The 25645-nt window shown below is 38.3% G+C and overlaps 4 protein-coding genes across 4 annotated transcripts; 3 read left to right on the top strand and 1 right to left on the bottom strand.

Moving 5' to 3' along the window:
- Positions 1-3775: 3775 nt before the first annotated feature.
- On the top strand, positions 3776-4513 carry LOC131431907 (uncharacterized). The gene is made up of 2 exons (XM_058597860.1): positions 3776-3922; positions 3986-4513. Exons 1-2 carry the CDS (start codon positions 3917-3919, stop codon positions 4439-4441), a joined length of 462 nt encoding a protein of 153 aa, XP_058453843.1. The 5' UTR covers positions 3776-3916; the 3' UTR covers positions 4442-4513.
- A 260-nt stretch (positions 4514-4773) lies between these two features.
- On the bottom strand, positions 4774-5373 carry LOC131431908 (adult cuticle protein 1-like). The gene is made up of 2 exons (XM_058597861.1): positions 5316-5373; positions 4774-5257 (listed from the first exon to the last, which is right to left on the bottom strand). The coding sequence occupies exons 1-2, from the start codon at positions 5319-5321 to the stop codon at positions 4892-4894; spliced, it is 372 nt and encodes a 123-aa protein (XP_058453844.1). The 5' UTR covers positions 5322-5373; the 3' UTR covers positions 4774-4891.
- A 6538-nt stretch (positions 5374-11911) lies between these two features.
- On the top strand, positions 11912-12599 carry LOC131428027 (adult cuticle protein 1-like). Its single transcript, XM_058591661.1, has 2 exons — positions 11912-12088; positions 12148-12599. Exons 1-2 carry the CDS (start codon positions 12083-12085, stop codon positions 12511-12513), a joined length of 372 nt encoding a protein of 123 aa, XP_058447644.1. The 5' UTR covers positions 11912-12082; the 3' UTR covers positions 12514-12599.
- Positions 12600-24828: 12229 nt separating this feature from the next.
- LOC131428026 (adult cuticle protein 1-like) lies at positions 24829-25440 on the top strand. The gene is made up of 2 exons (XM_058591660.1): positions 24829-24983; positions 25061-25440. The coding sequence occupies exons 1-2, from the start codon at positions 24978-24980 to the stop codon at positions 25424-25426; spliced, it is 372 nt and encodes a 123-aa protein (XP_058447643.1). The 5' UTR covers positions 24829-24977; the 3' UTR covers positions 25427-25440.
- The last annotated feature ends 205 nt before the right edge of the window (positions 25441-25645 follow it).

Genomic DNA, 25645 nt, shown 5'->3' with positions numbered 1-25645 from the left:
AATTTTGCATAAGAAATACCAACTTTGAAAATGTTTGCTTAGGTTTTAATGAAGTTATTGGGTAAAGTCGCGTTTTTCATCGGTTTTTCCCCACTGTGCATCGGTTGATGATTAGCACACTGGATGAATTTGATACTTTGGACTAGAGATGGGCAATCCGTTCGCGAATGGTTCAAATGAGTGATAGTTCTTTGTTGAAGAACGGGGTTTTCTCTAATAAAGGTGCGACACTACGAAACTTCATTCGAGTGACCTTTTTCTTTGTTTTTTTTTTATCGCTAGACCTAATCTCTCGTGTAGTCTTTGCAGAGACATACAAAGAACTTTCTAGCTCTTTCAAAATAACCGGTTTTGCCCATTACTACATTAATCCTTACAATGGTCCTGTCAAGTTTTGGCCTGGCTGGTTATACGTACTTAGTTCGAGCATACCTGTTCCCAGTACCCGATTTCGTAAGTACCGGAAATAGTGGTCAAAAACACCGAAACGGAACCCACTTCATTCTTTCTCTGATGCCTTAACCAACTCACACAAACTAATACTCAAATGATAGGTTCTATGGTTCCATAAGCTGCTATTGAATTCTGCTATTGCTGCTCTCAGTTCGCGAGCTAGAGAGTAAAGTGTGCTTAATACTTCAAACCGTCACTTAGAGCGAAGCGAAGGGAGAATTTTTTTCCAATTTGACATAATTGTTTGCGAATTGAAAGGTTTATGCACCCAAACCTCCGTTTACGAACACTTTTTCGACGTTACCTCTTTTTACGTAACTCTTTACGAACCAAATCCCAAATAACGTAAACCTTTTTTGCGAACCTACTGCAAAATCATTAGACCGGAAGTTTCCATCTTGAATTTCGGATCGATCACAAAAACATCATTTTTCAGGACCTATGTATGTTGTAGATGTGATTTATACAAAAAAATCAAAATTCACAAATTAGAATTCTTAGAATTCCGTAATTGGATTATGCAATCTATAAACGAGTACTGTTCCGTTCCACGGGGATGATCTTAATTTGCTGTCAGAGTGAAAGCGTCACGCGAAGCGCGTGCGAGCTAGTTGTATTTGATCAAAGCAAACCTGTCAGAGTGAATGCGATGCGAAAACAGTACATCGCATTGAATCGCTTCGCTTCGCATCGCGTTCCGCGCTCACTCTGACATCAACCTTAGAACTGAAAAATAGTGTTTGAAGCAAAATTTCATGAAGAATCTAAAAATGTAACTCAAAGTTATAAACGTTTAACCAAATTAACCGAAATTTGAAACAGTTTCCAGTGCATTTCATAAACTTCTCACCATTTTCTGTATTGCTTGCGCGCTGCTGTTTCGTGTTTGCGGTGATGTGAGAAATGTACGATGGGCTCGACGGCATTATATTGTAAGCAAAAATTACATACTACATTGACACAAATAAAAATTGTAATATAACCACCCTCTACCTATTCAAAAATTACAATGGAAGTCAATTGAATGGAATGAAATATATTGACAGTGAATGTTCAGTAATTTCCTACTTTAAAAACTTCTTAAATCGATAATGATATTCGACCGCGCTCTCTCATTCGGGTCTAGTGAATATTTTGACGTGAATTTCATCTCATCGATCGGGTGAATTACTATTACACCGCAAGAGAGTGGTTTAAATAGTTTTATGATGGTCAAAATTCCTCTACCACTGAAAGTGTCAAAATTACATAAAATGGAGGTTAATACCTAGGTATAAAACGACAATGATAATAAGATGAACGCAAGCCCACTTCGAATACATGTTTGACTGCATCCATTGTTATACACCAGAGAAGGGAATGATTACTCGACAATGGACTGAAATCGGCACGAGAGCCTTAAAGGAGACTCAATGGGTCGGAAAGATCAACCTTGTTAACCAGATTTGGCTTTCTGGAACTATTATCTGTTGCCAAACCTTAAATCATCTCTGATAAGTTGATGTGAGTTTCGTTTCGGAATTTCAGACCGTTACTTCCGGAACCTGAAACCGAATTCAGTATAGCAAAAGAAAGTTTGTATGGTCAGCAACTAATATAAACTACAAATTTAGAAGATGTTTTCCGTTCTTCACGAATCGGATCACGTTGCAAATTCTCACGCATCATTATGTAAATGTAATATGGAATGTAATAGAATGTAATACAGTAACCTGATCGCGGACACAGTCACAGTGCTTAATAATGACACTCCCTAATGGAAAAGTTCTAAACGTTAAAAACGTAAGTATCATTCTCGATTATGAGCTCATAAACGTAGCACTCAAAGTTATGTATTTCTGGAAGCAGTTGCCGGATTCGGATGAAACCTGTGTTCTGTTTTGGAATTTTTGACCGTTGCTTCCGGAACCGAAAACCCGGAAAAGCGATAAAGCCAAGTTTGTATAATAATCAAGTATTGAACCAAGTAGAGAAAACTCTTCTATTTATGTTGCATCGTTCTTTCTAATCACGATTTGACATACCCTAGAAATTGGATCTCAATTAAATTAGGTGTCGCATGGAATGATAACACTTTTCATTTGAATATAATTTCGTGAAACAGGCCAAGCAATATCGGAGAAATCAATGTGAGTTCCATTCCGATGTTTTTTACCGCTTTTTTCTGTGCTTCTGGAATTGGTGAAGTCAACTGGTTCCTCCCAAAATAAAATCCAGGGTACGGGCCTGCAAAAACCCATTACGAATTATTAATAAACGTTTGTTTTACAAGTCAACAAAACGTGTAGTAAGCCAACTGTGCTCAATCACTGAAAATATTCCTGGTTTCTCTATTTGTTGGTTTTGTCTGTTATGCTTTGTGCGACGATTCGTTCAACTCAATCGGTTCAAATTTTGCGCACAGTATTTGGGACTGCCGATGCTCACGTATTTAATTATTTGCGATTCGTCGGAAACGAAATTTCGATAGTTTTGTTAGTCTGCACTGAACCATTTCCATCTAAATTCAGTCGCATTCTGATAGAATGCATTCAACATAGTTTATCATCGTAATGATTTTGAACGAAGCGGATCTGTTCTGTCTGTTTTATTCTGAATTTATTCTATAAACAAGATCGACATAAGATTCTAGTGTGTAGTCCTTACAGTTGCTATGAAAACCTATATAATTTAACTTAATTATGATCGCTAAATACTAATAACACTGTTGATCAACGACTTCTAATTTCATTCAATCGTCACATACAATTAGCATTACAAGTTGGTCGTCATACATTCAAATGTTTGACACCTTTCTATACTAAACACAACAGCTGTCAACCGTGTGGGAAGCTTTTAAAACCGATCGCTTTCGGGATTGATTTTGAATGGGTCCGTAAATTCTTTCGTCCGCAGCCTTTCGCACTGGCTAGCTCGGGTAGTTTCGAGCATGGTCAGTTAGCAAAAACAAACCGATTCAAACGCTACTCACCAGTTAATTTTTCATTCCGATCAAGTGGCGACTGAGGTCAGTGAAAAATATGTAGATCGTTCTCCGTTGCCATGCGGATAATTGTTGATCAGGGCGAATAGACGACCATTATCAGAGTAGGCTTTGACCATGAAACCTGTCATTCATGTTCTAGAACTGGACCAAACTGTTGCCCTAGGTGACTCACAGTTGACTTTGTTTGAACAACGGATTATTTTTCCTAAGTGTATTTTGCGTTTGTTTCACAGCGAGTTTTTTTTTGCGTAAAATTTATTGAACAACAAACTGCACTTGCAGCGTTCGGTTGATTTAATTTCTCCACCGAGCTATGAAGTTGGCGTCTATTGTGTGTCACGCCTTCGTTTGACGCCCGGACATTGCTAATTATTGTACTGGTCCAGAATGGCCATTTAGGTTAAACTTTATAAAAGAACATTTGTCGGCGAACAGCGCCGTCAATGAGCGATAGTCGGTTGACAGGTGAAAATCGAAATGAAGGTAACAAAAGCAAAATGTTTTCAAAGAGCAGTATAAAAATTGATTTTTGTTCATTAATAATAGCTCATCCTGGCTAGTCTCTTGGTAGCGGCAAGTGCCGTGAGTGGTGTGTATCATCCGTACTATCATGGCTACAATCCTCACGTTGCCTTGCAGGCACTTGGACTTTACAGTCACCATTTTTTGGCTCCCGTTGCGGCCCCCGTTGCGGCTGTACCGTTCTCCGGTACCTACGCGTATCACGACGGTCACCGGCCTACGGTAGTGCAAACCAACTCCGGTACCGGAATTCATTCTGTGCCACACACAATCAATAATCTGTACGCCTGGAATCCCTGGAGTACTTGGCAACCTACTGCAGTGCATTACGCCCCGCCAGCGCCGGTCGTGAAACCACTGAAAACAATTGTCCAGGCCAACCTCGGTGGAGGGGATCCATGGAACTATGGAGCCTTCTATGGGACAGGAATATACGGTTTCGGATATAATAATTATATCCCGGTGCGATTGGCGAAGTGATTGACTTCTGAATGATTGCAATATATTAGAATCAGTGAATGAAATAAACGAGCCTTTTACCGATTTTTAAAACGACTTTTATTAAGTTCGCAGTTCCTTGTCATATCTTCTTCTAAACAAAATGGTATCAAAATATAGCTGATCGATTTACGGTAGAGAAGGATGTCATGATTTCAATGAAAATAGAAATGTAGACAGTTTGGAAAAACGTGATTCGTGTGTCGTAGCATGCTTGGATCTCAACGCTTCGATCGTTTTCGCAGACGTATAAATTTATGAAAAGTTATATTCTGGTAGTTTAAATCGCTTAATTTTTTAAACAAAACACTATATAAGTACTAATTGGTTGTGACTTTATTTACAATGTCATGGTTAACATTTACAAAAAGTGTAGCCCATTTCAAGCGCGCGTAGTTGGTTCTAAATTCTCCTAAACTATCGAAAATATTATTACAGTGTTCCCGGAGCTGGAGCCAAGTTCAAAGACTTCTGGTTGATGATATGACCAGGAAGTGGTGCCTTGTGGACGGCACCTCGGTTAGCAGCGACATACGAAGCGGAATACGGAACCGGAGCAACAACGGCACCGTGATAAGCCACGGCAGCAGGAGCGTAGTGCGAATTCCAGCCGTTGTATGGAACAGCATTCCAGCTATTGTAGGCCACCGGTACCGGAGCGCTATCCCAAGTGTTATGAGCGGCGTAGGTCACAATCGGAGCAGCAGCATATCCGTAATGATTGGCATAGACGGCAGGAGCATAGGAAGCTTCGGCAACAACCACGGCGAGGGCCATCATGACTACAGCTGCGATGCACTGAAACAAAAAAGAATAATTTTAACACTATTTTCGGTTATCACACAGTCGATCTTACCTTCATGATTATTGTTTTAAGGTTATGTGTTTACACTTGTTAGTGGATTAAATGCTGTTGAAGTTATGATTTAGACTCCCGAAAATTCATCAATTTATAGTAGCTTTTTCTGTTCTGCTCGCTGATCCTTTCACTTATCTCTCGTCTGCAGTTCAAATCAATTAGGCATTCTCTTTTCCGATTAATTACTGAATTCGACAAATACTGACAGGAGCAAATCAATATAACATTGATTTGTATTTTGCAACAATCTCGCATTTTATTGCAAACTAATGTTCTACTTTTAGTAAATATTACAACAAAAAACTACTAATCACAATTTTGTACGATATCTGTTTATTTTCATTCAATGACGATGAGTTCTTTAAGCATTCAGCGCTTGTTGAAAAATTGAAAATAATATTATACTTGAAAAAAAGAGCTTATATTCAGATATGCTCATCTTGGTGAAACTGAAACTAAAAGAGTTGATTTGACATTCAGTCATGATCAAATTGTTTGATTGGTGCAGTTTTCGTTTATACACTTTTTTCTTAACGTCTTCGTCTTCGACTCGTCAATGCGAATCAGTTCATAATAAACTGCTAGAGAACCAAAACATCGGCCTAGAGGTCATTTCGTCATTTGACAAATTAGGTCTTTATGAATTACATCGTATGAGGGATTAAGTCACCTGTAAAATTAAGGTTTTTTTTGGAGTGCGGTGCTCCTGAGATTAGTTTCACAATTTCAAAGTTGAGCTTGTGTTGGTGAAAATCTGTTTATCCATCATTGAGAAATCAACGAAAGACAGTACACAGAGTAACGAGACACGAAGCTAGGTACAGTCGAATTAGCGTTTAGAATTTATCATATCACTATGAAAAATCACGCATGATGTAAGCTGTTTTGATGTCAGAATGTTTTAATTTCCATGAATCAAAAAACATCGAATAATAATTATGTGTTGTTTGTAGAAAAAAAGATTCACATAACATGTGAAAAATTGTAGAATGTACAACCCATGCTTCAAATCGACTATTTTGAAGTAATTTGTTCTGGTCTAATTTTTGGCAAACGTCAAAACAACCATAAATTAAAAAAAGTTCAAAACTACTCAAAATTAAATAAAAAGTAGATACTAGGTTTGAAGTGATTTGTAATATTTTGTCTGTATTGAGTTGCCAAAATCTTTGTCACACACTTAGAAAAATTTACATTTTAATAGATGCACATAAAAGGAGCGTCGCGATTCACTTACATTCACAATTCAAAGCATGTAAAGATAAGTCATATCAATAACTTTACAGTTATTTTAACTGACGCAACTTTTATTTTTGCATATTAGTAGACATAATATTGTGTTATCACCGAAGAAATTACGGCATACTTGAATTTACGTCAATTTATATTGAATTTGACTCGTAACTAATATTTTGAACGCACATTCGAACAGCAATCTGAGCCTGATTTCCAATCTAGGTAGGCGTGAAAAATGAAAAAAAAAATCACACTGGAAATTGAGTTTAAAATATATTTTTTTATTTTTTTCACACTGAAAATTGAGTTTAAAAGATAAATCCTATGAGCCCAAATTAGGTTGAATAAAAAGTGAGTACCACCTAAATTTTAGGGAAAAAAGCCGATTGCTGTTTTTAAGTTCATAATGGGTGGTAACCGTGATTTGGCCAGAAAATTCGGTGCTGCCCATAGTACCGTGAGGAGAACTCTACTCCGGGAAGGAATCACTTCGTATCGAGCAAGCAAACAGCCAATTCGGACCATAAAACAGAATAGTGTGGTCAAAATTCGTGCTCGGAAACTATATGACCAGGTGCTGACCAAGTTCGACGGGTGTCTTCTGATGGACGATGATACCTATGTCAAGGCTGACTTCGGGCAAATCCCAGGTCAACAATTTTACTTGGCAACGGCTCGGAGGGATGTTCCAGCGAAATTTAAATTTGTTTTTGCCGACAAATTTGCAAGAAAATTTATGATTTGGCAGGGCATTTGCACCTGTGGCAAAAAAAAAAGGAAATTTTTCGTTACAAATAAGACAATGACATCGGAACTAACCAGAAAGAGTGTCTCCCACCCTCTACCTTAACCCACCCAATTGCTCCCAGTTCCGCCCCATTGAGAAATACTGGGCAATCATGAAGAGGAGACTCAAGGCAAAGGGAAAGGTTGTCAAAGACATCAATCAGATGACGACCTGGTGGAACAAGAAGATAGCTAAAACGATGGATGAAGAAGGTGTGCGCCGCGTAATGAGCCGTGTTACAGGAAAAACTCGAGAAATCCTTCGAAACCGTGACGAATAATTTTATCCGTATTTTTTCTTAAAAGTATGAAGAAACGCTACATTTATATAAAAAAAGATCTTGAATTCAATAATAAATAACTGAAATACAGGCAATTGTCTTTGTTCCAATTCTATCTGAAACAAGCTTTATCTACTCAAACTTTGACTTGATCGTAAAACATAGGTAGCGAACATTTCCAAACTTGCCTTGACAACACTTTGGGTAATCTTCTATTTACCCAAATATTGAAGAGACTGGGGTCCACTAGGAGATTGATAGTACCTGTTATCGTTCTCCGGACAGGACCAGCCTAGATACCGTGTGGAATCCGGCGGAAAAAAATAAGCCAAGAATAGATCCACTGGGTTTCTGCTTCCATGTTTTAAAAGGCGACAATTAGGGGAGTTTCTTTTTTCCTTCTGTTATCAGATTTTTCCAACGTTTTACATCTGATTACTCTGTTTTCCTAAATTATCTCTTCATTACATTTCTTTCCGGCTAGCATCTGAGAAAAGTTTTATTCGGTATTTTTTCTTCTTCCATGTTATTGCTTGGCCTTTACGATTATGAGTTGAATGATAGAAATCAACTATTGCGAAGGTCCGTTAATATTACCATGTTACTAATAGAGATAACATTGATACTTGTTTGCTTGATAGATTTTAAATTTTTCTCGGTAGCCGGCTGCCCAGATCAACAAGTAACAAATTCACCATTTCTCGCGGTAAATACTACCGGTTTTATGCTAGCTACAATCCATACCGGTTTTGACAAATAATACAATAATTTTATTATTGTGTTTAAAGCTTTCATAAAACCTTTTACCTTACAATTACAATTTAATAGAACAACTACAATCTTAATACTGCTTTCGAACGTTCTCTTTAATTCAATTCAATTCTTTCAGAGAATTAGTTTTGGATGTTTTCATTGAGTGACAGTTTCACTCATAGCCGGATTGATGATTTTGAGTTACACTTATGGCACATTAGTTGTTGGCAATAGGTTTTATTACTTCTTTGGTTAAGTGTAATTCGTATCGCTGCCACTTTGATGTTCTATCGTAGCTTTTATTGACATCAAATGAAATTCATTTCTGTGGAAGAATGGGTACAACTTAACCGTGAATATCTCGAGTAGTACTAAACGTAGTAACACAATTCTTTTCACACGCCATCAGCAATTTATGATTAAATTTGTCGCAGTGTGAAATAACCGCTAAAGCTTGGATACAATTAGGAAAACTCATAACGTTTGCTTGCCTTTCTCGTACCCGAGCCGATGGTTGCTTAACTAGATTTTGGAACTGAACTCAGTTCCTTAATTTATGTTCGGGATTCGAATTCATAATTTAGATATAGGATTTTAACCTTAGGATTCACGAACAAAATCTTGGATTAGAATTTCTGGATTCTGGAACTAAATGTTAATTTTGAAGTGATTGTAACGACTGGAAATTTGAGTTTTTTTATGATTATTCACGGCTTTCTCAGTCAATTTTTAATTGGCGAACGATTTATTTCAAAAATGGCTCGACGTTTCGGCCGGTTTTGATGGTCTTTTGCAAAGGAAACTGATGGCTACTGATACATCAAATTCAAACTGAACGTTGTTAAAAAAGTGCACACCCAGAGTTTCCCCAACTAATATCGACAGCCAAATGCAAAGTTAGTACCGAATAATCAAATTACGAAACGATCTATGCCGTGCAAAACCATCGAACATCTTACTGTTAGCAATCAACGACAAAAACGACAACAAAAGATCTACAATAAATACATCTAAAGACTGTCCTAGAAAGTATAAACGAACTTTGATTTCGCTGTAAATAATTCACAAGTGTTAGACATTCAAATTTTATTCGATATACTGATAATATTAGACTACAACAACAGAATATTATTCTCAACATTTGCTACTTAGCCATTGTAGACTAGCTGGCGCACCTTCTTGCGAGCGTTCCTCGTTAAATTACGTACAGACTTCTTGGCGACAAGTTTTGACACTTTTTTCCAATCTTTTTCGAATTGTTGAATGGTTTCGGCTGCCGAGACATGTTTTCTAAGATGTGCCTTCGTTAATGCCCAAAATTCCTCAATTGGTCGAAGTTGTGGCAATTTGGTGGATCTGATCTTTTGGGACGAAAGTGACATTTTTGGTAGTATTCCATTCTACCGTTGATTTCGAGTAGTGGCAAGAAGCAAGATCTAGCCAGAAAACAACAGGATCCTTGTGACTTTGAATCGTGGGTAGAAGTAGTCATTCCTTGATGTATATTTCGCTGACATTTCAGTGACATTTTTGGTAGTATTCCATTCTACCGTTGATTTCGAGTAGTGGCAAGAAGCAAGATCTAGCCAGAAAACAACAGGATCCTTGTGACTTTGAATCGTGTGTAGAAGTAGTCATTCCTTGATGTATATTTCGCTGTTCATTGAAGCAGTGGTGATGAAGGGTTTCGAAATCTTACCGCAGCTACAAATAGCTTGCCAGACCATAGCATTCTTACCAAATTTTTCGACTTCAATCGATGTTTCGGATTGGTTTAACACTTGCCCTTCTCGCACCGTATAATATGTTGGTATCGGCAAGGATTTGTAATCGAGTTTCACGTCGGTTTCTTCGTCCATGATTATGCAGTTCAAATTTCCAGTAAGGATCGTATTGTACAGCTTTCGAACCCTCGGCCTGATCGATGCTTCTTGTTTCGGACTACGTTTTGGTTGTTTCTGCTTCTTATAGGTTCGAAGATTCAAACGTTCTTTAGCACGAAGAACATTTGACTTCGAAGTGCCCACTTTTTTGGCCACATCCCGAATTGATACCTCCTTCTTTTGCTCGAACGCCTTCAGTATACATTTATCTTCACCGAACTTTCTGATTGCATTTCGCACGTCTTTTCACTTACTACTTCCAATTTTGCTATCCTTCTCAGTGACAGTCCACGTTCTGTGCACCATTCGTACACAATTTTTCGATGTTGTTGTGCTGAAAGTCCTCGCATTTATTTCGAAACATACTAATGAAAACGAATAAACAACTGCACAAGTGGTTAGAGAAGAGTGTAAACAACAGGACGCAGCCATAAAAATTGACAGATTCTGAACCATTGCGAAATGGTAGCGGTTTTTGGTTGCGTCCATACTTTCTGGGACAGTCTTTAAGAAGCCATAGTATAAACCATTTTCTGTTTTTGTGACAGATATTTTCAAAAAAGTGAAAATTTTGACATAAAACTTCGTATAAATCAAAAAGTAAACTTCCGATCTCTAAACCGTTCAATAGCGTTCAGGGTAACGGGGAGACCTTTCACTTGCGACTAGTTTGATCATAATCGGTCCAGTAACCTTTGAGATCTCGACCTCTTTGTTGGCGAAACACATACAGACACACACACGGACATTTGCTCAGTTCGTCGAGCTGAATCGAATGGTATGTGATACTCGGCCCTTCTACAGTTTCTACAGTTTGAGCGAATTTTATACCTATTTTTTCTATTTATAAAAAGGTAAGACACGTCGCGAGCGCACTTCGGATGCGTGTTTAGCCAGATTTGGTCTAGCGAGGCTCAATGGTTCGGAAAGGTCATGGAAATCTTATTCTCGAATAGTTCATTTTTGGTTATCGTGGGATTGAGAAAACCTTCCATAGCTTATTTAGAAAGTCTTTCGGGAAAAACCAGTAGAAACGAAATAGGACTGGGAATAACAATAACAGGTCGTATCCATGTTAAAAAGTTGTTGGTATCCATGGAGTTGCAAACTCACGTTCAGTCAATGTTAACAATGGCTCGTCCTCTTTTCATTTTGAACATTTCGAATGGAACGGAACTGTAAGTACCTGGCTCTTGTAACCAAAGGACAATCTGAATATTATTTATAATACGTGATATTCTATGAGAGTCATTGAAACAGGAACTGTTTCTAATGATAGAAGTCAATCAACGAGTTTGCTTATGGTGAGTGGTATCAAACAAGATCGACAGGATCCCATTTTTTTCATTGTTTTTTTTCAAACGTATGAAATGCATATTTTAAAGCTAAGTGGAAACTACTTTCAAACCGTTCTGATCTTGTTTTTTTTTAATTATATTGCTTGATAGTTTCTTTTCGGCATCTACGTGATAAAACAACAAATCGCAATAGTTGTCATCGGGAAACGTCTTTGAACAAAATTGTGATAAGTGTGTCCAATTTGGCTAATTTCAACAAAAAGTTGTGATGTAGTACACCTATTTACAATGATGTATCAATTTGTTCACGTCATTAGTTGACGTTCATTAGTTTCACGAATTCAGTAATTAATCCGAAAAGAGAATGCCAAACTGGTTCAAGCTGCAGGCGACAGATGGGCGGAAGAATCAACGAACAGAACCGAAAAAGCTACTATAAATGGTTGATTTTTCGGGGGTCTAAATCATAACTTCAACAGCATTCAATCTACTAACAAGTGCAAACACATAACCTCAAAACAATAATCATGAAGGTAAGATCGAATGTGTGACAACCGAAAGCAGAGTTAAAATTATTCTTTTTTTATTTCAGTGCATCGCAGCTGTAGTCATGATGGCCCTCGCCGTGGTTGTTGCCGAAGCTTCCTATGCTCCTGCCGTCTATGCCAATCATTACGGATATGCTGCTGCTCCGATTGTGACCTACGCCGCTCATAACACTTGGGATAGCGCTCCGGTACCGGTGGCCTACAATAGCTGGAATGCTGTTCCATACAACGGCTGGAATTCGCACTACGCTCCTGCTGCCGTGGCTTATCACGGTGCCGTTGTTGCTCCGGTTCCGTATTCCGCTTCGTATGTCGCTGCTAACCGAGGTGCCGTCCACAAGGCACCACTTCCTGGCCATATCATCAACCAGAAGTCTCTGAATTTGGCCCCAGCACCCGGAACCTGGTGAAACCTGAAAAAATAAGTTAATTGAATAGATTTTATTCATCTGAAAGATTCAATTTTTCTATTGAATAAATATGAATTACCGTGGAAGGGTGAATTATTACTGAATGTAAAGCCGTCATTAGCATACAAAGACCTTACAGGGCTGAGCAGCGCTGGAGGCACCGAAGAACGATTGTCAAGGTAAATGGGTACAATGTTACGGGTCTCTGTTTGGTATCTCCACACACCCCTTCGTAATCCTTCTACGCGAACTATGCGGATTTGTTTGCGTTTCACGATTATTATCTCATGCACCGTTGCCACCCAACGCTGCTGACCGGCCTCCTGCGATCGCCTTCGTACAGACGACAATGCTGAAGCTGTAAATATTCATGGACTCGTGTGGTTAGAATTGTTACTCGTTGAGTTCTGTTCTGTTCTGCAATACCGGTTTTCTGTTTTCACTTTCGCATTCGACTAGCGGTGGGGACGGTGGGATAGAAGAGAACCGAGAACCGGAGCGGATTTCGCTTGCCGCTTGCCGTATGGTATGTGATCTAATTTCTTGATATCGCGAGCACTCGCCCGTTGCAAGAATTTCCGCCATCATCAAAGTGATCGGTGTGTAAAGTGGCCGAGGAAGAAACGTACCATTCTGGAGGGGTGGGCTAAGGGTGGAGAGGGGTAATTGCTGCACGCGTGTTTGAAAGGGACTCGTTTGGCAAACACTGGCGTGGGTGACTTTCTCATTGTGAGCAAGAATGGATCGATTCGTTGATTGATTGACGGTTGGTGGGTTTTTAACTGACATAACTAACCAACTGTCGTATTCCAGTGCGCAGTTTTTCTGATTACGTTTAACGATCGGTTGTTATCTAACCCGATATTAACGGGATGCGATTATACTCGTATGAATTAGGTCAACAAATAACTGGTTATTTTATCATATACAATAAACACTAATTTGCGTCAGGTGTGGGTTGACGATAATAATAATGATAATAATAATTTCGGTATCGAGCAATTTCATCTACTATAATTGTGAACTGATGCTGGAGACGTACTTGGCTACTGATTTGTTCGGAGTGTATTGAAACAGCTTCCGCGTTCGTTCTTTGATTTTGATTATCGTTACGATTTGGCGTTACAGATTCTTGCTCGTTTTTAGCCCAATTGTAGGCGGACGGAAAGGTCGGGGTTCTACTAGACTCTGCTCGACGTTTTTGTGGCTCCCGTATACCGAATTCCCCTCAATCAAACCTTTCTGCCAGTCGACAAGCGTATTCCACGGCCTTCTGTTACATTGGTGACAGTTCATTTGGTATCATCCAAAAAGCTCGCCTACTTAGCGTGCGAGTAGTTCAAATTTAGGTTTATGTTTACTAACTGTTTTTTTCAAGCATCGGATCGATTCTGTCTTTGAAGATTTATTTCTTTGCCAAATTTTCTTCGGAAAGAACATACTGTATTTTTACACCCTATCGGGTGATCTTTTGACGTTTTTAATTGTAGAACGCCAGATAGAGTTTTGCCAAAAATGGAGCAATTTCCAATATCATTTGCATCAATACTCATCATATTAATTGATTTTAATTCATTCGTCAGGAAATTTTGCGGCCGGTTGTGTCATCTAGTAAAATGGCAAAGCGAATTATTGCATTACAAGTTCAATAATATTGAAAAGTAAATTGAATATTCAAATTGAAGGAATACATAAATTTAGTTTTTCTATGATTATAGAAGGAGTTTTGCAATTTGCTTTGTATTTCCAATGCCAGATATACAGCTAATATGACCAATATCCCAAAGCTAATATGACAAGTGAATATGAAACAATCGTTCCAAGACAGTCGAAAACATTGGAGCAGTTATTGTATGTTTTGCACACACTGTTGCGTTCTTTATGGTAGAGTAAAAATAAGAATGGTATTAGGTGACTGCCTAGAGGAACTCCAGAGTTTACAGCGAAAGGCACTGTAATAAAGTCTCCGATTTGTATGTATGTATGTGTGTGAGTATGTGTCAAGTAATGTCCAAATTCTCATAGTCCCATAGGTTGCTATTGAATTTCATCATGATTTTATAGGGTAAAGTGTGTTTAAAATTGTACATCATCATTTGGAGCGACGATGCAAAAAAAGAGTAAAATTCTTCTACACACCAAAAAATCCTATAGGTACAGATATTGACAACTTTGACTTAATTACATAAGACACATATTCATACCATTCTTCTATTTTCAAAATAAAATTATGTCACAGAAACTATTTTTGTATGAAATTTCTCAATTCTTCTCATTCGAATGGAACTTTAAAGCAAAAGTGTTAGTTTTCAGTATAAAATCATTTAAAATTACACGACGCGAAACATAATAACAGTTCGGCTGAAAAGTTCGTATCGTTTAATAGAAACACACATTTTTTTGCCGAAATTCGTTTTTATTATTCAACATAATTGCCATCAGAGGCGATACAGCGATTATAGCGCTCTTCCAACTTTTCGATACCATTTTTGTAGTACGATTTGTCCTTTGCCTCAAAATAGGCCTCAGTTTCAGCGATTACCTATTCATTGCTTCTAAATTTTTTACCAGCGAGCATTCTCTTGAGGTCTGAGAACAGGAAAAAGTCACTGGGAGCCAAATCTGGAGAATACGGTGGATGAGGGAGCAATTCGAAGCCCAATTCGTTCAATTTCAGCATGGTTTTCATCGACTTGTGACACGGTGCATTGTCTTGATGAAACAAAACTTTTTTCTTCTTCAAATGAGGCCGTTTTTTGAAATTTCGTCCTTCAAACGCTCTAATAACGCTATATAATAGTCACCGGTTTTTCCCTTTTCAAGGTAGTCGATGAAAATTATACCATGCGAATCCCAAAATACAGACGCCATAACCTTACCGGCCGATTGTTAAGTCTTTCCACGCTTTGGATTCGGTTCATCGCGTGCAGTCCACTCAGCTGACTGTCGATTGGACTCCGGAGTGAAGTGATGGAGCCATGTTTCGTCCATTGTTATATATCGACGAAAAAATCGGTTTTATTTCGATATAACAGCTCCAAACACTGCTCAGAATCATCAATTCGTTGTTGTTTTTGATCGATTGTGAGCTCACGCGGCACTCATTTTGCACAAAGCTTTCTCATATCCAAATATTCGTGAATAATATGTCCAACACGTTCCTTTGATTTCTTGATCAACTTCACTTTACGGTCATTGAAAATCATTTTGTGGATTTTTTTCACGTTTTCATCGGTAACAGCCTCTTTTGGACGTCCACAGCGTTCATCGTCTTCGGTGCTCATATGACCAGTACGAAATTTTGCAAACCACTTACGAATTGTTGCTTCGCCAGGTGCAGAGTCTGGATAACACTCATCAAGCCATTTTTTGGTATCGGCGGCACTTTTTTTCATCAAAAAGTAGTGTTTCATCAACACACGAAATTCCTTTTTTTCCATATTTTTCACAATAACAAAAGTAGCTTCACTCAAAATGCAATATCTCACAAACTAATAATCAGACAGCTGTCAAATTTATACACGTATCTTTTGAAGGTTGGTACTAACTGAAAATGGTATGGATTTAATTCTAGTGGCGACCTCTCATAGAAACGATACGAACTTTTTAGCCGATCTGTTATTTTGCTCTCCATCCCAACATCGGACGCATCGTGCACGAAAGCTTTTGATTGCGTTTCAAGCATAGTGTATCGGTAAAACAAAAGAGATATACCAAAGCAGAGAGCGGATTTCTGATACTCAGGGGATGGAATATATCGGGGTTGGATTTTTTGTTTTCTATCTCATTTTGAAGAAAAAAAAATTTGGTGAAGATATAAATAATTTTTTCGGTATTTTAACGATAGCAAACTAACTAGAGATTACAAGAGGAGAAAGAATATGAAATCATAGAGCCATAGTACTCAAGGAAGAGCAAGGATGTGAAGAATAAAGTGCGGAAAAGTGAGACGTGACAAGGGTCATTTAAGTAAGCAGAAGGCTTCTCGTATCTAAACTTTTACCTTCTACCAGAGGAGTCGAACTTAGGCATCTTAAAGATACGAGTCATCCGAGTCTCTGATATGTCAGAAAGTAAAGGCAAAGGTCGTTTGCCATTTACTGTCCGAACCGGCAAAAAGTAAAGTTACGAGAAGTTGTCACATTCTGCCCACGACGGTTTCTCACACAATGTGTTTCATTGTGTTGATATTTTCTCATCTCTATACAGTTAGTTATAACACCGTAATGGAAGATTTGTCCGAAACTATTGCTTGAGTGCCTGGAGTTGTAGCGTATGGCTATGCGTCCCAGGGTGCAAGCGGCGCACGGACAGCGCTCCATTCATCGCTGTGTGTGATGGAATCCCATCAAAATTTTTTTACTTTTTACTTTTTTATTTATGACTTCTGGTCAGTCAGTAACCGTCAGAATAAAGTCTTCACATCCTTGCTCTTCCTTCCGGCCATCCATGGAAGTTGACCATCAATGTTAACTTCCCTCTCTGAGCAGCCTAGATAGCCGTGTAGTGTCGGTAGCGGTTTCCCAACTGCTAAGAATAACGCTACGGTCCACCTGTACCGGTGGTATAAGTCCACCAAACAGGTAAGCCGTGTGGCATCCGGCGGAATTATTTTTTACCAAGAATTGATCCACTGGTTTCCTATTCCATGTCGTAAAAGGCCACAAAAATAGGAACTCCTAAGTCAAGGTGTATTTCCGTGCCGATGGCTGAATGGCTGCAGAAGGTTAAACATTGCAGTCGTGAACGGAATATCTTGGGTTTTTCCCTTACTGGATACACGCAATGCTTAGCAATCAACTTCTTTGATCATCGATTCGGCAGGCCAGAGATTAGAAAGCTGAGTGTCTGTGGGTGTCCTCAAGGTGGTATAAGCATTAACACTCTCTTTGATTTAATGCAGCAAGCCCTGCGATCTGTTGAACAATGGTGTTGTCAGGTTTGGATTATCTGTAAATCCGGGCAAAACATCAATGGTGCTTTTCACTCATCGTAGGATAATTACAGGAGCTCGTCCGTTGCAGTTCTTTGGTTCAGGAGTCACTGTGGTCGATCAAGTTAAATACGTCGGGGTTATTCTTGACTCAAAACTGAATTGGTCTGCTCACATTGACTTCAGGATTAAGAGAGCTTGTATGGCTTTCGGCCAATGCAGACGAGCTTTTGGAAAATCATGGGGACTCAAACCCAGATATATTCATTGGATCTACACAACTATCGTTAGACCAATTTTAGCATATGGATGTCTTGTATGGTGGCAGAAAGGAGAAGTCGCGACAGTTCAGTCAAAGCTAAATCATCTCCAAAGGATGGTCCTAATGGCGATGACAGGAGCATTCACGACAACTCCTACTGCTGCTCTAGAGGCGCTACTGTGCATTAAACCACTACATGTGTTCCTAAAACAAGAAGCATTATCTTGTGCATACCGTCTTAGGGTTACAGGGCTTTGGAACAGTAACCCATTAGAATATGCTACCAGTCACACTCGCTTGTGGTCTCAAATGGTTCCGTGGGATGAGTATTTACTCGCTCCTAGTGACCTAACTCTCACATGCAGTTTTCCTTTTAAAACATTCAATGTGAGCTATCCTCTTCGTTAGGAATGATTGTCTGGTTGTCTGGAACGACAACTTGATGAACACATAGTTTGTTTTACGGACGGTTCTCTGTTGAATGGTCGTGCTGGTGCTGGTATCTACTGTCGTGAAATAGGCTGGAGCAGTCTCATTCACTTGGTAGATACTGTACTGTATTCCAAGCAGAAATCTACGCAATTCTGTGTGGAGTACAATCGGCACTTCAGCAGAGGATCTGTGGTAAACGAATTTATTTTTGTTCCGACAGTCAGGCAGCCTTAAAAGCACTCAGTTCGAATGACTCACGGTCGAATCTAGTGATCGCATGTCGAACTCAAATTGAAGACCTCAGCATTTCAAATGCTGTTTACTTCTTATGGGTACCCGGCCATTCTGGTATTACTGGAAATGAATGGGCTGATGAGTTGGCTAGAGCTGGTGCAACGAATGATTTCGTTGGTCCTGAACCAGCTTTACCACTTTCAACTAGTTGGATAAAGCACAAGATACGTTCTTGGGCTGCATCCAAACATGCCAGCTACTGGCGCAGCTTGCAAACTTGCGCTCAGACAAAGCATTTCTACCAGATTTAGATCTGAAAATGTCAAAGTGTCTACTGCATTTCTCCAAGTATCATTGAAGTGTTCTGGTCAGAGCTCTGACTGGACATTGCAAACTCAATTATCACATGGCTACTATTCAACGTGCTGAGTATTATTCGTGTGATTTGTGTGAATGCGATTATGGTACTTCATATCATCTGATATGTAACTGTCCCGCATTGAGGCAGCTACGTATCCGGGTTTTTGGTTCTCCATACATGGTTGAGTCTGTGTATGCGGAGCTCAAATTGAAGGATATTCTCTCGTTTCTCACCCAATGTGGTAAGGAGCTATAGTCAGAAGGGTTCATCGTTCTTCCTGGAGTGAATGAATCCCTTCTGTATTAACCTTAAATAGGGTTTGGCAGATTGTTTGGCATCCTCTGGGGGGTACCGAATTTACTTCTGCTCGTACATACTGCGAGTCGTTCTGCATTCTTCCGGGAGTGCAGAATGGTGTCGCTTTTGTAAGATCTCTAAATCCTCTCGGGGGTTGGAGGTTTTATTAACAGCAGACTGTTCGGGACCTCGTAGAGGTTCAGAATTTGCTTCTGCTTCCACTAAATGTGATCCTCAGCAGATTGTTCAGCATCCCTTAGGGGTGCAGAATTTACTTTTGCTTTTATGTGTTTTTGTGTCGTCAATTTTTCCCATCCTCCTAGTCCAACCCTTACCATTTCCTTTCAATCCTTCCCTCTTATATATCGGGAAAATGATGCTAAAAACAAATTGATGGCAAGGCACAAATCTCCAAATATCAAGGGGAACGTGCCATTTGAGCCAATTTGTTCTGATTCCTGATTCCTGATTCCCAGGGTGCAAGCGGCGCACGGACAGCGCTCCATTCATCGCTGTGTGTGATGGAATCCCATCAAAATTTTTTTACTTTTTACTTTTTTATTTATGACTTCTGGTCAGTCAGTAACCGTCAGAATAAAGTCTTCACATCCTTGCTCTTCCTTGAGTACTATGGCTCTATGATTTCATATTCTTTCTCCTCTTGTAATCTCTAGTTAGTTTGATATCGTTAAAATACCGAAAAAAGTAAAAATTACTGACTGACCAGAAGTCATAAATAAAAAAGTAAAAAGATATAAATAATGTATAAAATTATTTTTTGACTTTATTTTAAAAACAGTTTTTTTTTAATTTAAATTATGTATAACTTTCCCAGAAAAGAATAAACCTATGCACTACCTTCTACAAAATTCTGGGATTTTATATTTTCTACAACTATTTCAAATAAAGTAAGGCTTAAAAAATAACTTGAAACAAGTTATGTTTAGAAAACTAGTTTAAGGGGGTTGTCATAATTCAATAACTAAAACTAACTTTGAAAAGGCTAACTAACTTTGAAATCTTATTTTCGGGTCTTTCTTCGTAATATCAATCGATTTTCATAAACCGAAATCAGCCTGCCTTCGGTATGCCAGAGAAAAGTTTAACCAGAAATTCGACTTATGAAATAAATTGGGGTAAAACGGGTTAAATAGGCTAGTACTGTCATTCCCATTGTGTTTAATTGGATCACAGATGTTTTGCACGTAATATGAACCAATATTGGTAGGTCATATTGGATCTGCTTCGGGATTGTAAATCTAAATTCAACATAAAATTATATTTGTCGAAAAATTTTGGTAAAACGATGTAGCACGAATCATGCGATCATGAACACTATATGTAAATTATTATTTGAGGTTATAAGCGAAACATAAAACTGTCTTGTTTGACAAAAATTCACGGAAGAAGATGACTGGGTGTAAAACAGAATACAGTTGTGTTCGGCCAATCTTATTAAAAACAATCCATTTATCTAACTTATGAGCATGTCAGGAATACCTTCCGATTGGTGGAATTGAATTTTTCCTGAGTTTCACAATTAGTTTTCAAAGTAAAGTCAGAAAAAAGAGGAATTGGAGCAAAACGGGCATGATAGTGAATTTTGCGGATCTTCTAACTATCATAAATCGATTGTACAGAAAAATTTGCATAAGAAATACTAATTTTGAAAATATTTGCGCATGTTTTTATAAAATTATTCAGCAAAGTCGCGTTTTTGATCGTTTTTTTCCCACTGTGCAGTGGTCCGAAACGGAAAATTAGCGTGACAAAAATATTTTCACTATTAAATATTAGTTTTTTGTAGTTGGTGTTTTCACAAAAGTTGTTTGTAATCAAATGGCGCTCCATTTGATGAAAAATGTCATTAGGGTGGTCCTCATTTAGATTGAAATCTGAAATCTAACTTTCCTTATTGAACTCAAAAATGATTTTGTTGTACAATAAAGTTGTAGGAAATTTTATTCTGAGCAACTTTGCTGAATAAAGTATCTCTCTAGCGCTTCATTTGATCGAGTTACATCTATTTTCCCGAGTAAAAGTAGGGTGGCTCCTGAAAAATCACTTTTTTTTGTTTTAACTTTTTTGTTGAACGTTCTACGGAAAAGTTTTCTTTAGAAGAGTTGTTGTACTAATTATTGCGCATAATTTTGCTTAATCAAGCTTTTTCATATGACCAGTAAAAAGTTATGATTATTTTTTCATCAAAAACTAGTCAAGCTTCAAATATCAATATTCATTAGATGTCAGACGATAAAAATGTATCCTATGTGATTCCTGAAAGGTATATAAATAAAAATTTTCAGAGAAAATTGGAAGGGTGTTATTTTTTTAACTCATTTAAATTAGTTTAAAAAAAATACCTTCAAAAAACCCGAAAACATTGCATAACTCTTAAACGCCTTAACTTATCAATATACTTTCTTCGGCAAAATCATTGTATCAAATTATTTCTACAAGTGTTCCATACATTGTCCTTTCGAAAAATGAAACATACAGAAACTACAGCCGAAAATACATTGCAGAACAATTTTAAATAATTTATTACAAAAAAACTACTTCAGATGAGTTTGAGCAACTGAGGATTAGAGATACTGTGTAATATGGTTATTCCGAACTAGTTGGCCATGATAAATCAATGAACAGAGATTTTCATGATCTCGACAACCATTCCAACAAGCTGGTGCAAGTTAGTAAAATGGGAATATTTTTATCCTCATCGTGCCAAGACGCCTATGACAGTACACCTTCTTTCTCATCTACTTGTGTACCGAATAGCCTGTAAAAACCGGAAAACGATGCACAATGAGTTTTGGTTCGAATAAATATATTTTACTCATTCTTGGGTTTTTCTTGGGTTTCAGGAAGTGCTTTGATTTACAAAAAATCTATTTTCAGCTGTAGTTTTTATATATCTCATTTCTCGAATGAATGCAATGTTTTTGAATTTTTTGAAGGTATTTTTAAAATTAATTTAAATAAGTTAAAAAAATAACACCCTTCCAATTTTCCCTAAAATTTTTACTTATATTATGACCTTTCAGAAACCGCATAGGATACATTTTCATCGATCTGGCATCTAAAAATTATTGATATTTGAAGCAGAGGTGGAAATAAGCCCATTTTGAGCACGAAAATGTGAATCAAGATTTCCGATTGTGAATCATAAAACCGAACACCGTGAATTAAAAAAATGAGTAACAAAACTAACATTGCGATTTTTTTTAACATTGTAGGAACTGTATATAACAGAGTAGCAGCAGACCTTATGCATACGCACATATTGCGCTGAGACAAACTTGTTCCCATTCTCAGTAGATAACCATGCACAGGCGTTTAGCTGCCCTCAAAAAAAAAAACTCGTTCGCGCAAAATCCTGCACTCCTGTTACTTCTGTGTATGATAGTCCAGCTAAATAGTGTAATATTAATCAGAAACACACTCACCTAACGAGCTTAAAATTATTGATATCGGATAATCCATATCCGAGGAAAGTTGATATCCATGTCCATTGCCTTGGGTTAGCGGAAACAAGCTGAAACTGAAATAATTTTTCTCTAGCAGTTTTTAGAAAAACGGAAGAGTTTAAGACCAAGATTTTCGCTTCTCTTGAATTTCAATTCTAAGCAAAATGAACTGATTTGTTTATTTTTCTACCATTTGGAAGATTCATTGATAAAAATCATGAGTAGAAACGTAGGAATTTGTTTTTACGCACACATTGTTGATATTACTCATACGCTTGCAAAGTGTCTTGCTCCTTGCACAGAATAACATTAAAACGATCCTAACTTTGTTGAAATGTAGATTCCGAATCAGACAGTAATACTATTAACGATGAAGACATTTTTAAATTCTATGTAAAACCCAAATTTATCTTATCAAAAGTCATTCATTCCAAAATTCATTATAATATCTTCAATAAATATGTGTTATGAAAAGATAATGCTGTTTTTTTTACCTACTGTGAATCAAAAAATTATCTTATTTCCACCCCTGATTTGAAGTTTGACTAGTTTTTGATGAAAAAACAATCTTATCTTTTTTCTGGTAGCTTATATGAAAAAGCTTGGTTAAGTAAAATTGTGCGCAATGATGAGTTCAACAACTCTTCTGAATACAACTTTTCCGTAGAACGTTTCACAAAAAAGTTAGAACAAAAAAAGTGATTTTTCAGGAGCTACCCTACTTTTACTCGGGAAAATTGATGTAACTCGATCAAATGAGAAGCTAGAGAGGTGCTTTTCTCAGCAAAGTTGCTCAAAATAAAATTTCCTACAACTTTATTGTACAACAAAATCATTTTTGAGTTCAATTAAGAAAGTTAGATTTCAGATTTCAATCTAAATGAGGACCACCCCAGTAACATTTTCCATCAAAAGGAGCGCCATTTGATTACAAAACTACTTTTGTGAAGACGCCAACTACAAAAAACTAATATTTAAAAGTGAAAATATTTTTGTCACGCTAATTTCCTGTTTCGGACCATAGTGCAACAGTATGAGATAACTCAAACTCTGAATAACTCAAACTTTTGGATACAATGAGGAAAACTCATCACGACGGTTTTGATGTAGTAAGACGCAATGTTTAACTGGGCGAATTTTGGATTGGGTTTTGGAACTGAATTATTAAACTGAAATTTCGGGTCTACATTCAGAGCTAAGATTATGATCCGCCTGAAATCAGGACTTTTTTCAGGCTTAGAGTTTAGAATTTCAGAGTTCAGTTTCAGAGTTTAGTTTCAGATTACAGGTTCAGAATTCAAAACCATGAATGTTTGCATTTTCATTTAATGATTCCCTTTCAATTCCCGTGAAGGGTAATTTCGTTCAGAGTTCTCGAATGACCGCTTGTATCAACGCCCCTTGTATGAAAAACTGGACATTGGATTCTCGTTTGGAATTCCTAAGTTCGCTCGATTTACTGTTTCAATCGAGCACTTTATTTAGGTACACCACAAACTGCAGCCGGTGGAACGAAGAAGTAATATGACACAATGATAATGGTTCCCTAACTCTCTGCCATTCCGCCTATCAAACTGCTAGAAGTTCTCGCTCGGAGTTCCGCACACCACTTTTTTTTTTCCTCCACCCAAATCAATGGTAGTACATTAGGTTACTAACGTTCTATTAGAATTGAAAATTATGTCTGTTCGCCCCGGTGATTGAGTTATATTTAGCTGCTGCTGCTGCTAGTTCGGAACCAGGAGCTACTGCTATCTCTCTCTTTCTCTCTTTCTGGGTGTTAGACTTGTTCTTTTTGAAAGGGGCACGTGCCTTTCAGTGCCGCGCCTTCACTATCTTTACGGTGGATTATTTCGGTTTGATTGGCCAGAGGGATGATCATTAGTGTTTGCAAGTTATTGAATTAAATAGTAATGATTTCAACTGTTTTTTTTTATTCCGCTTAGATATTGTAATTATTGCTGAATAGTTTAATGAAGATAAGTTTTTTTATCGTTTCAAATAACCTGAACTTGACGGTGCCAAGGAGCTACTGAACGGGAGTGAATTACTCTGAGCTACCCTATTGGACCTACCGCGACTTATTTATTTACTATGACTGCAATTTAATGATAGCCCCTTCTTAAGTTTGCTTTTAGGATTCCTAGCTCAACCCATACTGCGATAGGCGTTGGCAGGTGGGACGCCGTTGGTTCCTTCTTGCTGCTAGCGGTATCGACTATATACAAGTGCAACTAAACACCACTAAATGTGTAATTACTATCAATACTTTCGCGTTTCGGTTGAAGGAAGTTGGCTTGCCGAAGCTTTTCCAACCTAATCTAGAAGATCGGTCCGTTCTCCGCCGGCCGGGAAGAGATTAGTACAGCGTTTCAGTATAAAAGCCACTGCCGATTCTCGATTTGGAGTATTACCAATTCAGGTGTTCGATCATCGAAACGTAGCAAAACCTGCAAAAAACAACACGACTTTTTCAAAATGAAGGTAGTTTTTAGTTTATCAGAACCATCATTGTTTTTTTATGGTGTAAGTGATAAGTGATAAGTCTTGTTTTGTTTCAGTTCATCGTTGCTGCCGTTGTCCTTGCCCTGGCCGTCGCCTCGGAAGCTAGTTGGGCCGCGGGTCCTTGGGGAGCCACCGTCGTCCAGGCTAACGTTCCGGCGTGGCCAGCCGCACACTTTGCTGGAGCATGGCCGTATGCCGGAGCTTACGGTGCGTGGCCAGCTGCCGCTGCTCACTGGGGAGGTGCTTGGCCAGCTGCCGCCCACTGGGGAGTCCCGGCTGCTTCGGTTGCTCATCATGCCGGAGTTGTTCCCGGAGCTACCTCGGTGACTGCTAACCGTGGTGCCGTCCACGTTGCTCCACTGCCCGGCCACGCCATCTCCCAGAAGCAGCTGAATCTGGCTCCAGCCCCAGGAACTATCTAAAAATGCCAAAATAAAAAACTCTGTCATCCCCCCCTTCATAAAATCACAGCAGGGACTACGCTCAACTCACGTTCACAGCCTGAAACCGAACAGAAGAACTACTGCCATGCTTGAAACCGTCAACCGAATCCAAAGTTCTGTGTTTTAAGTTCGACTATCTGTAGCACAAAATTACCATTTTTTTCCGTTGTAAATATACGTCAATCCTTAGAAAGTGTT

This window comes from Malaya genurostris, chromosome 2 (genome assembly GCF_030247185.1).
Source record: "Malaya genurostris strain Urasoe2022 chromosome 2, Malgen_1.1, whole genome shotgun sequence".
NCBI lineage: Eukaryota > Metazoa > Arthropoda > Insecta > Diptera > Culicidae > Malaya > Malaya genurostris.
This window is presented reverse-complemented; position numbering and strand designations above follow the sequence as displayed.